We start from the raw sequence: 16,171 nt of genomic DNA on the forward strand, positions 1-16,171 counted from the left end.
AATCAAAGATTCTAAAATACCATATTTTCTTTCTGTAGATGAAAGTGTTATAATTTTGGTCTTCATCCGTACAATTTTCTGTTTGGGGGTTTCAGTCAATTGGCAAATCAGACAAATAATAACAATAATGTGCATATTAATACCAATGATTGAGAGATAAATATAAAGATGTTCTCTTGTTTGAATTCAATGACCTTTTTTGAATGTTACAAATTTAATACTGTGTAAATACTATATGACTTATGGAATAGGCTTAAAAACTACTATTAAGCTTATTTCTAAATTAAGAAACAACCTCAAATGTTAAGTTTTAATTATTACTAATATTTCAAATATTATTTATTATTGATAAAAAAATAATATTTTGCATATTTAGTCAGTGTGCTTTATAAAACATTCTGTGGTACAACTGCATATTACAAAAGGTTTGTATACTAAATTTATGGATTGGATTGTAAAACTCATGTGGATTCAAGATACACTGATTCATTTTGTACATATTATCAGGAAATAATGATTTTTCTGATACTTTTGGAACAGGAAACTTCCTCTATGAGTGTGTTTTAGCACAGCGGGGGTCATAAAAAGGTCTAACCAGGTGGCTGCTTAACTCTAAATATGCTTTGGATAAAGTGCCAAGGTAAAAAGAAAGAAACAAAAAACCTTTTACTGTCCTTCTGAAACACTAGCTGGGACATTAAAGCGTCAAGCTGGTCAACAGATTGTCTATGTGAAAATCGTCCGATATTGTATAAAGTGCAAAAAGCCACAGATCCCGACTGATGCATGACCACCTGCTCTGCTGGCCAGGAGGGTGTTTGTTTTTTCGGTTCACATTCTTTCCATCCAAAACATTTGTTCCCTGTTGCGGAGGGCAGAAGAGGTGCTTGTTTCCTGCTGTATTGTCGCCGGACTCTGGAACTGTATTGGTCCCACAACTATAACATCAACAATCTGAGCAGAAACTCAAAAATAGTTCTTAGGGAACATGTTGTTTTGAAATAATTTCTCTCATGTCAGGAGCTCTACTGTTAATATTAGCAATCTCTAAATCCTTCAATTAGACATTGCCATTTCAGGTTCAGTCAGATCAAAAATCAAAATGGCTGACTAAATATCTAAAGAATACTTTTTGTTAGGGCTGTCAAAATTAATTGTTATTCAAACAATTCGATATGGGTTCAGTAATAAATCATAACCGGTTATTACATACTGATGTCATTTATCTTCTATGCGCTATATGCCACTGTAGAATATTGAGAAGAAAAGGGCAAGGGTGAGTAATTAAAATGCTCCAACTTAAAATGCAGTTAACTGTGGACAATTCACTGCTTGTGAGTTTTCTGGCCAGTCTTTTACTGACATTGAAGAAGGTACAGCAAATGAGCCCTATTCCACTACTGAGAAGACAATGAAAGCTGTAAAACTCTATCTCTGCCTCTCTCTCTCTCTCTCTCTCTCTCTCTCTCTCTCTCTCTCTCACTTTGGACATTTGACCTGCTGGCATGTTCGTGAGGCAACTTTTCCTTTTCTCTCGGCTGTTCAAGCGATACTTGTATTCAGACACAAGCATGTCTGTAGTTTTCTCCACCGCATCTATTACATATTACCTGCGATAACCACGCATTTTGCGCATATAGACTGTAACCGTGGCTGTTATAGGAGTGTAAGAACTCGCATGACAGTGCTCAAAAAATAGATAACAAATAAGTGATTATACTGGAAAATTGTAATCTGATTACATTACTGATTGCTTCATGGATAAAGTAATCAATTATTACTTTGAAGTTACTTTTAAAACACATAAAACCTATAAAATACAAAAATACACTGTAGCTCTTTCAGTAATTTAGTATTTACTGAGAAATATTACAATAGGTTGATCACAGCAGCTTGACACATTCAAAAGATTAAAGAGTTCACCCAAAACTTAAAATTCTCTCATCATTTACTATTTCCAATGCTGTTTGTCTTTTTTTTTTACACAAAAGAAGACATTTAGAAGAAAACTGGATACTTGTAACTATTGACATCCATATGCAAAAGCACTGCATTGTTTAGGTGTTCTGTGTTTGTCTGAGATAATTAGTGTGTGAGACAATTAACTATGTGCACCTATGAAATGCGAGTCCGTGCAATATGCGCTCCCAGTATTAGCGTGCGTAAAAGATGCAATATATGAACGGCCCCATAACCAGCTACGCTTCTCTTTACATTCAAAAGATACCTTCACTCTCAATCCTGCACAAAAAGTCCATTTAGCCTATTTTTGGGCACCGGTGTCCTCCTTGGTGACAAGTGTTGTCATAGAATGCTTTCTGTTCAAGTGCTAAACAAGTTGCTGGTCAAGGTTAATGCAGTCAAAAGTTCTTTAGAGACTGGACATAGACTGAATTTTACTGCAATGTTTTAGTTTTTACTTTCAATGAAATCAAAGTAATGTCTGTATTTCCACTTGAAGAAGCAGACACTCTCTACAGCAACCTTTTTAGCTCACATTTTCCAGCTATTTAAAAGCGCATGCTTATTAGCTGATGTTGCAGCAGAGAACGTGATTTTAAAGAAGCATTTTTTTCTACCAAAAACTATATTTAGAACGTAAATAACACAATTACATTGACTTTAGTTACTGTTATCAGATTACACAAATTTAAAATGTATTTTGATACATTACTGCGTGCCTTAAACATGTAATTAGAATACAGTAATGTTAAAGTGGAACGCGTTACACCTAACTATTCAAATACTATATAAATATATTTATAGATTTTAATAATTTTTCTTGTGTTGTGAAGAAAAAACTATGGAAAGCATAATCGAATCGTTGGTCTGACAATCGCAACCAAACAGAACCGTGAGACTTTTTGTACAGTTCCTTGCATTTTGCGATCTCAGAATCTTTTAGATATAATGTTTTGTAAACTAACACATTTAGACTTTTGCTTAACTTAATTAGCTTGGTCGGTGCCAAAAGCCTAATAGTTAGTTAGCTTACGCCAACCCAAGATTGATTCCCGACTCGAGTTCCTTTGCCGATCCTCTCAACCCAGTCTCCTTCTGAAAATGAACCTCTATATACATTTCTGGAGACCGTCAAAAACATCACAGGAGCTAGGTTTTTCAGTTTTTGTTTTCGCGAATCACGAGAGGCTACTGTATATGCTTTTTGAGATCTCAAAAATCTCTCGCGAGTGCCATTCATGCCTACTCTTCTCTCGTAAATCCACCAGAGGTTGCTGTCAACTGATTGACTGACTGACTGACTGACTGGCTGGCAATTTAGAAAAAGAAAAGCCCGTCTGATTTTTATCATGTTTTACCACATTCTCACCCTGTTATTTACTTGTTGATTTTATTTTTTTGCTTCTGTTTTTGTCTTACCTGCTTTCTGAAACCATTCTTTACCTGATTCGAACACTATCACGATTATCTCCTCTCTGCGTCTCAAAGTCCCAGTGAGCTAACTGGACAAATTGGTAACAGTGAAAAGTTGTCCACATGAAGATAAGCGATCAGCTGGTAAGCGTGAAAAGGAGCGGCATCATACCACCCCGTATCGTTTAAAGAATGAAATGCAGCCATACATACTTCTGGCTACATAATTGACAATTTTCCATAATTGTATATAGGGTTGCGTTTTCAGAAAGAGCCTATGTTGGATCCTTTTCTCTCTGCAACCCGTGCTTTCTTGTCTACACCTTAAAAAAATAGAAAATAAAGAAAATAATGATTAGCTTTATATGTTTGGTTTTTCTCAGATAGTAAACTAGGTCTGTAGTCCATCTGCTGAACATTGCCTTTGTTTGAGGAATAACTGACAAGGGAATTCATTCATTCATTTTCCTTCGGGTTGGTCCATAATTTAACAGGGGTTGCCATAGCGCAGAGGTGGGCAAACTATGGCCCTGCGGGCCATATGAGGCTTGCTGAACACTTTCATGCGGCCGGCATGGGATTTTTATAAAACTCTGCTTCTGAGTAACGGTTTGGTTTAAGAATTTGTAAATTAATGATGCAATACAAGTGAACGCCATTTGATAACAGTATTGCATGCACTACAGTTAGTGCAACCAGTAGAATTAAAACACACTTACAGATAATAAAATGCACTAAATGAATGAAAAAAATACTCTGAATGTCGTGTTTAAGGAAGAATGGACAACAAAATACTTCTTCACCAATATCGAACAAAAAGCGGTAGGTCTAACATGCAAAGAAAGAATTGCTGTTTTTAAAGATTACAACCCAGGTGGCAGATTACAATAAACGTGCATTTACGTGCCAAAAACGTGAGGTGCAATGCACTGCCTTTTTGTTGACAAGAAAAAAAGGAGTGTGGTGCGCTTTTTTAATGTCGTTAGTCAACAACTAAATCAGCTAGGTATTTTACGAGAGTGTTGCTGTTGATATTAATATAACTTTGTTTTCAGGCTTTTTGTTCAAATTAACATGCTCATAATAACATGACTTGGATTAACAATGACTAAGATTCTTCTTCCGTTTTATCTCATAGTTTTATAATGATTGATATGAGCATATTAATGCAAGCTCAAATGAGATTGTTCTAAATTTGAATCACATGATATAATAACTGCTGGTTAAATGATGAATAAAAGATTTGTGGTTTTATCAAGTTTTAAGATGATCTGTATATTCTAAAAGCTGTGCTAATTAGATTATTGTATATTTGACTGAATAGTAAACTTTAAGAACTATTTTAATGTGTTAATGAGATTTTTTCTATTAAACAATATCTTTTATATTCTTCACTGTAAAAATGTATTACATTATTATTATTATTACTATTATGGATATATATCCCTTAAAAAAAATTATATATATATATATATATATATATATATATATATATATATATATATATATATATATATATATATATATATATATATATATATATACACACACACACACACACACATATTAAACATATTGTTTAATATCGGCCACAAATAAAAGCAGTTTGTAATGTTTTTAAAACCATTTTAAGGTCAATATTATTGGCCAAAATAATTATTTTATACATTATTAATAAATTATTTTATTTCTCACTTATCTTTGCTTTTGAATAGCATTATGAGATCTTGATCTTTCCTCCAAAATTGTTTGATGTTGAAAAGTTTGAAAAGTGACCCTTGTTGATATTTCTTTTAGTAGTTTGCAGTAACATATTGTCTGTGTTTGTGTGGAAAATGATGACACAAAAACCTAGTGATAAATTTCCAGTAGTCATTTTACACACTTAAACAATATCTTTTCTCAGATTGCTAAATGCCAATAAAAGTTGTTAATCTGCAGTGTTTCATTTTCAACATCAAAAGTCGACAGAGCAGAGATAAAACTCCATAATGCAATTCACAACCTCAAATAAGCAGAAAACACTTAAAATACGCAACCTGTTAATTAACTTTTTCTTTTTTTTTTTTTTTTACAGTGTATGTTATATATTTCAGAATATATGTTGTTGGCTCACGATCCAGTCTGGTTAAACAGAACAGTGGTCTGATCATTACTGCACAAACTTCCACTATGGATCGGGTTTACTCTGTGTACTGAGCTGATACCACAGACCAAAGACTGTAAACAGTTCCTTGTTTACAGAGTGCCCTGCATTGACAATAAGGTGCTGGCAGGCTGGTTGCTTAACTGATGATTAGATTACTCACGGCATGTGTACACAGTAACCCAATCTATCGCAGACACATGAAACAGACCTGGCCACAGATGCGTCTCGATAAGAGGAAATGCAGCTTACATGACAATGGAAAAATTAATTAAGTTGCATGAGTTTTTGGTGGATGGGGTTGAGATTTTAATATGATTTAAGGTCTGTTACATAATGACACGAGATCTGAGAATCCCTCTGGAAAGGTAATGCACTTTAGCAGAGTGTTTATTGTGGGAATGATATACTTTTGAAGAATATACTGCACTGATAAAAATGATTCATTGCATTTACATTTTTTTAAGGTAAGTGATTGCAAACTATTTATAGGCTAAATTTAAAGAAACATATTATGTTGAATGTTTTATTCATCCATTCATTTTCTTTTCGGCTTAGTCCCTTTAATAAAATGGAGTGGGCACAGCGGAAAAAAAACAATTGATTGCATTTATATGAAACACATTAGCTGAACTGAAGAGTACATTTTTGACCCACCTAAATATAACGTCTTTATAAAAACCACTTCCTATGAAAAGCAAAGGCCTCTGCATCCATACCTCTCTGCAATGACTCAAATAACTTATTAATAAAGCCATCTGGAATGGCAAAGGACGCGTTTTTGCAGCACTCCCAGAGTTTATCAAGACTCTTTAAATTCATCTTCGATGCCTCCTCCATCTTACCCCAGACATGCTCAAAAATGTTCATGTCTGGTGACTGGGCTGGCCAATCCTGGAGCACCTTGACCTTGACTTTCTTTGCCATCAGGAACTTTGATGTGGAGGCTTAGTATGAGAAGGAAACTTGACTGATTTCTGTGAGAATCTTGGGTCCATGCGGGTTCCAATAGGTCTTCTGCAGTATTTTTGATGATTGGGATGCAGTTCAACAGATGATTCATCAGATAAATCTACCTTCAGAAACTTTTCCAAAAGATCAAGTAGAAGTCAAGTTATTATTTGTTGTTCTTACAACTGGGATCAATGACAAGACTTTTGAAGGTTATTGTATAATAGCATAATTATACTGAAGCTAAAATATGTTTAGTGTATTTGAATGTTGTAACAAACAATTTATATGTCTGTAATTACACATTTGTAATAATAGTGGCAATTTGGTCAAATAAAAATATCTGAAATTTAAACATAATATAAAATGACTGTTTTCCCCAGTACTTTATGTTCCCAGTTTCTTTTATGGGTGGCGTGGTGGCGCAGTGAATAGCACTATTGCCTCACAGCAAGAAGGTAACTGGTTCAGGTCTCGGCTAGGTCAGCTGGCATTTCTGCGTGGAGTTGGCATGTGCTCCCCATGTATGTGTGGGTTTTCTCCGGGTGCTCCAGTTTCCCCCACAAGTCCAAAGACATGCGATATAGGCGAATTGGGGACGCTAAATTGTAATACTTTAATTAATTGTTTGTTATACTATTAATTACTTATTCATATAGTTTATTATATAGATTACCATCATATAGTATGGTTCTGGTTATTTTACTGCTTTTAAAGCAGACCTATTATGCCCTTTTTTACAATATGTAAAATAAGTCTCTAATGTCCCTCTGATGTCAAAATACTTCACACATAATGTTTTCTTTATTTTATATAACTATTTGAAACTGCCCCTTTTAGGCTTTTACCCTAATTACGTCATTTTGGTGACTGTTGCTTTAAATTCAAATTAAATTGTTCGCAGGAGCTGCAAATGCATGCGTGTCAGCATAGCGGCAGATTGAAAAACAAGACTAAAGTTCTTTGCTAATGAGGGAGAGATCATCACTAATGGACGAGGCTTTTTCCCTCTGATGACACAAACAAATGAAAAATGTCAATCAAAGGTTTTCTGCAGACAGTTTTTATAATCTGTGATTATAAAAAATACATATATTTCTTAGCTATTAGAAGCTGGTTACATTTTTAGACTGTTGCAACACAACTGTGTTTAAACCCTTTATAAAAGTGTGTTTTGCATAATAGGTCCCTTTTAAAAAACATGCTTTTAACATTAAGGATAACATGAAGTTCCCTTAAAAGTGCATATTGTTTGGACAATATTACATTAAATAATAAAACATATTAATTTATGTATAGCTTAATATGTATTATACTGTACATACATGCACACCGTAAAACCCAACAGTCAACTGTAACAAATTAAATGAGTGTACTTAACTCAAAATGTGCTGAAAGTTATTTCTACTCATTTGAAAAAAGTTTTGAACTCAGTGTTGAAGGTAATGAGGTGAATAAATACTTTATTACTTCAACTTAAATGGAGTAAGTTCACAGTGCTTATATGGATTAGTTTTTTTTTAACTAAAGTTGTTGGTAGCAATAGGTGTCCTCAAATGGTTTTAGTTGACTTAACTTAAAAATTTTTACCGTGTAGCGAGGAGCTGACCACGACGACGATGATGACCGGGTCAGAGTCCGAGGAACAGCGGTTATAGAAATCAGGTAAGACAAAAACAGAATCCAAAAAATAAAGTGAACAAGTTCATAACAGGGTGAGGATGTGGTAAAATCTGAAAACGCTGTAAAAATCAGACGAGGGCTTTTCTTTTTCTGGACGGCTTTTGTAAATTTTTGGTTGGGTTTAGGGAAGTAAGCGGGTGGGTGGGTCAATCAGTAAAATTGGTTGGATTTAGGGAAGAAGGAGGCTGGGTCAGTTGATTGGCCGGTCACACAGTCAATCATTCATTCATTCAGTCAGATAGACAGACAGCAGCAGGTGAAAATGGCACTCAAAAGAAACATTTGAGATACGAAAAAGCACACACAGTCGCATCCATGGGACTACGTTTTCAGAATGAGCCTGGGTTGAAAAGTTAAGGTAACTCAAACCATTTAAGAAAACCAATTGCAATAAACCATTTAAGTAAAAAAAAAATTATCCTAATGAGTACTGTGAACTTAATCCATTTAAGTAAACAAAGCAATTTGAGCACAGTAAAACCAAAAAAATAATAAAAAGAAATCTATCAACTGTAAAACCCAATAAGTTAAGACAACTCAAACCATTTGAGAAAACCACACAGCTAATACAAAAAAAAAGGAAAGCTGCTGACTCAATTATTGAAGCCATTAATAAGAAAATATTCTATTGCAGGAATGGGTAAATAAATGTTTAATGTGATTTTTTTAGATGAGGTACAGCAGTTCACATGGTATGACAGAGCTGTCACTGCTCGACATGTCACATCAGCTGTCCGTTTTCTATCGCTTAGACACACAAAGAGAGAGATAGACAGATGAAGACTGGTCACTGATCAGATCTGTTCATCCTTTGGACAATTTAGAAGACCTTGAACAACCCTTCAGTGTCTGATTATAAAAAAGTGTCCAGAATCACACTTTCTACAATGAACCAAACCGAAGCCCACAGATGTCTCATCGCCTTCAGGAGATCTGTGACTTTTCCTAAAGGTTGAGCAAGTTTAAGTACACATAAGCTCTCTGTGTTCCTGCTGGAAAATCCAGTTTCAGCTAGTCACACTGTTTTGAAACACAGTTAGCCTCTTGCTGGTATAAGATGGTCATAAGCTGGTACATAACAATCAATGTTGCCTCTTTAGCTAGTAGATATATAATTAGCAGCTAATCTACCAAACGACACCTGCTTTGATTAACCATGTTAACCAGTTCAGAGAAAATAATTTAGACAGTCTAGACCAAGGGTGTAAAAACTGGAGAGTAGCTCCAACCCTAATCAATCACACCTCGACCAGCCTATCGAGTTCTTACTAGATATTCTAGAAACTACAAGGGAGGTGTGTTAAAGCAAGTTGGAGTAAAACTCAGCAGAACAACGACCCTCCAGGACTTAGTTTGGACATCCTTGGTCTAGACCTCTTTATGGCCATTTTAGTGCAACAGTTGTGCCATTTGTACTAACCAATGACCCTTCATGACTTGCCAGAAGTTGGTACACTCTATTTACAATCAGACACTCAATTTTCCACCATATGCATTATAAGTTTTTGCAACACCTTAAAATCGCACTCTTAAATTATTATCACCTGGAACAGTAGATTGTTTGTTGCTGGTCTACCATGATTGAGTTAAACAAAAAGACCAGTTTAGTCAAGCTTATGAAGACCAAAGGTATACAATTTCAGACCAAATGAGACCAACAAATGACAATCTTATATCAGCCTGAATCAAAATACCAGTTTAAAGTAATTAACTTGCTGCCTAAATCTTAAGCTGCTTTTCAACTGTGCGGTAAGCTACAATTCGACTCTTTTGTTTTGCATTTCCACTGTAGTTGTTTATATAAAGTTATGTATAGTTACTTTGCCTCTACTTCCATGAAATCATCGTTTTCATTCTGGGTCATCCTGTTCAGCTAATGCTAGATCTGCTCCTCAGCTATCAATGAGGAGAACATCTAGATCTCTTATTGACCTCAAAGGCTGTGTTACTCAACATACCTGCAAGCTTGCTTGGGTGCGCACAGTGAATGTGACATCGTCGCAGTGTTGGCGGTTGCAATATTTTTTGTAACTTTTTGTGAGGCTCTTCATATGAAGTTGCAGGACTTAAGTCCTGTTAAATCTGGCCAAGCTGTGATAATTTGCATGTGCAACACCTTTAGAGGCCAATCTCAAAGAACACTTTTTTTAATGATTTACAAATGTTCGTGAACATTTTGCATGCTACTTATGTGCCGTGTGCGCCTTGCATTTTCACCACCTACTGTGCCTCACGTTTTTATCTATGTGTGCTGTTAAAGTTGAAAAAAGTCAACTCTGAGTGGAAAAAGTGTGTTACGTCAATTGAGTCTTTTTCAATCTCCAATTAAATGAAAACAGAGACGGGGTTTTCGTTGAGGTGACAGCAGTGTTTGTGCTGTCAAGACGACTACAGAGACTTTTAAAGATAGAGGAGAAACTACTGGTCGCTGTTTTGAGTTATCTAGAGCTGTATGACTTTACAAATATTGAATATAACAACATTATCAAATTAAAATTCATATTATATCATATCATATATCATATCATATCATATCATTTAATATTTTAATCATATTAAAATTATACCAATATCAACATCAACACTTGTGCATAATACGCAGCTGATTCAGTCATTGCCTAGCAACATAAAAAGCGCAGCACACTTCTTTTTTTGTTGTCAACAAAAAAAAAGCGCTGCAGTCCCTCGCCTTTTCAAAATGGAAAATCTCATTTGGTGCGATTGGCCCCATAGAAATCCAAAACAACTGACTGACGTGAAGTCCTTTAGGTTTCCTTTGAGCTTTGAGGGAAAACATTGCAAATATCTTGTGCACAGGTTGTTTAATGATTTGAAAGTACATAGTTTTATTTTTTTTTATGAAAAAACTGTTTTGAATGAAATACTCAATTAGCTTGGATATATAAATTGTCATGCTACAATTTCAAGAGTTCACACTTAGCTGATAATCAATAAAGCGTATTTGGCATGCTGTCCCGGGAGAGAGCCCTGAGCTCGTAATATCCTCGAGCCCGGGGCTCCCTCCCGTTAGAAGGGCGAGAGGGGAGTTCGAGGTCAGGTAGGTCTCGAAAACTCCCCTGCTTGTCACCGTGAGAAGTGTGAACTGAGGTTGTATTGGGTGATAATTTGTTTTAGTCGATTTGGCTATGATTCATGTTTTGGACGGTGGGAGGAAACCGGGGAACCCGGGGGAAACCCACGCGAACACGGAGATCATGCAAACTCCGCACAGAAACACCGACCGGCCCGAAAGGTTGGACCGGCGGTGTTCTTACTGTGAGGTAACAGCGCTAGCCACTGGGCCACCGTGTCGCCCAATCAGGAAAGGAGGAGGATGAAGGGGTGGAAAGGGGGGAGCTTCAAGACAAAGATAACTGTGTGAGTGATAAACTCAGGTTATTTATAATGCTTCCGTAATCATCTAATAGGGCTGATTACGGAGCTAATAAGGAGCCAGCCGTGTTGATTATAAGCACGTGATCCTCTCGAAATTAGTTTATGAATAAACCACACTTCAGTGGCTGTGCTTACTGTTTAAATATAGCAGGTTTGGTGAATTGAGTTGCAAATCCAATGACTCTAGTAGTGATGATTCTTTCAGACCAATCAGAGATTATCAGTGTTTACATCACATTTAAGTGATGGCTCACTTTAAACCTGACAACCAAACTGTACAGTACCATGCCTTGGAAAACCAACTTTGGAGAACCGTCTTGTAATACACCCAAAGCGCTTCACAATCATGAGGGGAGATTCTCTCCACACCACCACCAGTGTGCAGTATCCACTTGAATGATGTGACGGCAGCAACAGAACAACAGCGCCAATGTGTTCACCACACACTAGCTATTGATGAAGTGGAGAGACAGTGATAGAGTAAGTTTGGTGGATAGGGATGATTGGGAAGTCATGATCTGTAGAGGCCAATGAAGGGAATTTGTCCAGGACACATGGCTTACACACCTAATCTTTACGAGAAGAGCTATGGAATTTTTAATAACCACAGAGAGTCAGGACCTTGGTATAACGTCTCATCTGAAAGATGGCGCTCACTGAAGGTATAGTGTCCCCTTCACTATACTGGGACATTGAGACTCACACAGATCACAGATTAAGTGCCCCCTGATGGCCTTTATAACATCACTTCGAACATCAACATTAACATGTTTACTGACATTTGATTTAATGGCTGTTGCAATCAAACTTTCCCTCTGATAAAAATCTGGCAAAAGGTTTGTCAAAAGATTTGAGACACTTTCCTGTGTGGCTTCAGTTACAAAAAAATTCGATCCAAGAACCAATAGGAGCACTCAAGCTAGTGACATAATGAGCGCGAAAACTTCAATGCTTTTTAGGAAAAAATGTCGAAAGCTTTTTGTTCTAGTTTTATTATCAAAAATGTCATTAGCAAAAGTAGCTCCACAGGTTGTTTAAATTTGCTCCAAGAAATCATCTCTGAACACTGGTTACTGAATGTAGCCCAGATTGATGACGTCAAACTCCAGGTGAGTCTTTTGTGTCTGTGTCTGTCATGTCTTGATTGCCCTTCAGTCTGACATTATGACAACTAAGACAGTGTGATATGAAGATCATGTTTGAACATTCTGTCAAACAACATTTTGTAGAAATATTAAAAATAAGCTTAGTTTAAGAGCAATATTCTAAGTCTAATTAAGCGACAGTCTACTTTACCAGTGATCATTTTAGAATGTCAGTTGAAACAGCTAATGGCTATCCTAGACTAGCGAAAACTTCTATCATAAACTGAACTTTCCACCACATGGTGTTTTTTTAAATACACCCAATGCAACCTTTAATAAAACCCCATTATAACCACCTCACATATAGTTTCAAGTTACTATGCAAAATTAGATGTAAACAAATGGACACAATTAGACTAACTAATTACAACCTTAGACTAACTCAAAACAACAAATGAAAATATTAAACAAACAAAAGTCTTAACATGATTGTCATACAGCTAATAATCATTTTAAACCAACTTCGTTATTTGAACCAGCCAGTCTTAAATGAATGCGAAATCAGTAAACACCTGAACACTGCTGAATTTACAAACATGGTGTGTTGTTTTAAATCCCCCCACCATGACAAGACAATAATGCCTTTATAAACTAGCACCATCTGTTAGATGGTTAATTCCTCATGGTCTACCAGATTTGAACAAAATGTCAGCAACTAATTACAATATTAAACAAAGATAAACAATCATACTAAACCAATTGACAGTCTTTAAAACAACTATTGACCAATTCAGAGTTAATAACACACTTTTTGAATGACCACCCCCAGAAATAGGAAACCCTTTTGTGTTATTTTAAATATCTTTAATGTGATTTTTAAAATAGAAAATAAAAAAAGAAAATAACATTATTTTGATTAATTCGGGCTTACAAATAACAAAACTTTGCTATGCTGTGTATTTTATAAAAAAATCTAAAACAAATAGCATACTTTGCATTAAACTGACATCAACACGCTGACGAATCCAGTAACATTAGTGTGCAAAGCGGGGTCCCTTAAATCCCTTTTTAATTATTTATGTAACCTATTTGAAATTTTAAAATTATGAACCTCAATAAAATTATATATATTTTAAATGTTTCACAAAAAGAACAAGCCTTGGAGCGCCTGACATACCTATAGTCGTAATCACCGTGATGGCGAAATAGAAGGACCCAGCGAACCTCCATTGGACCCCCGCCTTGTGCGGCTTGAGCTGCAGCACGACCCGCTCCAGCTCGTCGAAATTGACTTTGCTCAAGTTGTACTTGTCCATCAGCTCTCGCTTCCGATCGTCCAGGATCTTCTTCTGGGTGATCTCCATCTTAGACTCTAATGCATCAAAAACCGCCGCTCCGACGAGCAAATAAGTAAAAGTACAGATGATCAACACGAGGGTCCTGATGTTTTGTCTCTTCATGGTCGAAGCGAATGTAATGAGGTGCAAACTTTGAGGACTGATGGTGATGAGAAAGCGCCGGGCTCTTTCATTGCGACGGGGCTCACTGAGCTGTTCCTTCAGCACCACGGGTGCACATGTGCCTGTTGAGTCAACACATCTCAGCGCCGTTTTATCTTCATAACCTCCCACTGGGACTGAACTGAACGCTCGTTTACTGGATTTTTGACGATAAAGGGTTTTCCACAACTAATTCTGTTGATGCCATTTTTGGATTCTTTATTTTTCAAATGTATCCCGTATAACCTATGCATATGTGATCATGGACCAAAAAATGTGTGAAGTTCCATGTGTACATTTGTAGGAAAACCAAAAAATACATTGTATGGTTTAAATGCCAAAAGCATAAGAATATTAAATAAATAGCATGTTCCATTAATATATGTTGTGAATTTCCAACATATAGATCAGCACTCGATTTTTGATCATATTAAGCATTGCTGGACACGTAATTTGTTCAAATTTAATAGTGGTTTTGTCTTTATTTTCATTTTTTAGATCTTTAGATTACAGATTTTTTCTGAAATCAGTCAAATACTAGCTGTCATTCATTCATTCATATATATATATATTTTTTTTTTCTTTCTTTTTTTTCTTTATTAATCTGGGGTCGCACACAACGGAATGAACCGCCAACTTTTCCAGCATATGTTTTATGCCACGAATGCCCTTCCAGCTGCAACCTATATAGAAAACATCCATAGACACTCATTCACACACACATTCATACACTACAGTAAATTTTAGCATACCCAATTCACCTATACCACATGTTTTTGGACTTGTGGGGGAAACTGGAGCACCCGGAAGAAACCCACATGAACATGATGAGAACATGCAAACTCCACACAGAAAAGCCAACTGACCCAGCTGAGGCTCGAACCAGCTACCTTCTTGCTGCAAGAGATCACTGAAAACTTATTCAGCTTTAAAGAATTATAAATCTCAAATTCTAAGAAACATATACTTATGAATGCTTTTGTTAAGCAAACACATGGTAAAAAAACAAACACATATTATTATGTTGTAAATATGGTTTCAAAATGAACACATTTTCATGATTATGAAAGGATTTCATGATTTTCTTTATGATCAAGCTTAAACTGATCTCAAAAACTGCAAGGTTGCATTTATTTACAGGATGTTTTAGAATTAAGTGAGCGGCTTTGGTGAAGTTTGAAGCTGATTAATTATGCCCATTAGGCCTTAATTGTTTTATAATAGCCATTAAAATTGTTATACAACAAACTTTGGACATTTCTGGATAATCTGTATTTAGAGCACATATGATGGAAAGTGGTTTCACATTGTTTCTAGTATAAGGCTTATTGATGATGTCACACACACATACACAAAGAGAGGAGGAAGCTTTGTTTTTTTTGATGGTTTATGATGACTTCATTGTTGTAATTTGTTTTATACTCTAAAAACGGCTTGTTATCGCAACTTACCTTAAACCTAACCCCTAAAGCAATTCTCAATGGAAACATGTGGCACATTTTGAATGAGAAATTACCCTGTTAAGTATGATATTCAACAGTTATGAACACAAGGCATATCGTCATGACATACAGTGCATCCAGAAAGTATTCATAGCGCTTTACTTTTTCCACAGTTTTATGTTACAGCCTTAATCCAAAATGGATTAAATTAATTCAAAATTCTACACACAATACCCCATAATGACAATGTGAAAAAAAATATTTTTGAAATTGTTGTAAATTTAATAAAAAAATTTAAAACCTGAAAAATCCCATGTACAGAAGTATTTACAGCCTTTGCCATGAATCTCGAAATTGAGCTCAGGTACATTCTGTTTCCACTGATCATTAATCATCTTAATTCAGTTGATCAGACATGATTTGAAAAGGCACGACAGTGCATGTCAAAGCACAAACCAAGTATGAAGACAAAGGATTTGTCTGTAGGCCTCATGTGAGAGGAAGACAAAGGAATGAGCAACATGAGAAACGTGTGATTTTTCAGGTTTTTTTATTTTTAATAAATTTGCAACAATTTAAATAATTTTTTTTCAC

At 35.7% G+C, this 16,171-nt stretch overlaps 1 protein-coding gene across 1 annotated transcript in view; it reads right to left on the bottom strand.

The window, feature by feature from the left end:
- kcnk3a (potassium channel, subfamily K, member 3a) overlaps positions 1-14,096 on the bottom strand; it is a 34,239-nt gene extending 20,143 nt beyond the window's left edge. Inside the window, exon 1 of the mRNA NM_001030162.1 lies at positions 13,814-14,096. Coding sequence (NP_001025333.1) covers positions 13,814-14,096 — 283 coding nt within the window. The remainder of the gene's footprint in view (positions 1-13,813) is intronic.
- Between the last annotated feature and the right edge of the window lie 2,075 nt (positions 14,097-16,171).

This window comes from Danio rerio, chromosome 20 (assembly GCF_049306965.1).
Source record: "Danio rerio strain Tuebingen ecotype United States chromosome 20, GRCz12tu, whole genome shotgun sequence".
In the NCBI taxonomy this organism is placed as follows: domain Eukaryota; kingdom Metazoa; phylum Chordata; class Actinopteri; order Cypriniformes; family Danionidae; genus Danio; species Danio rerio.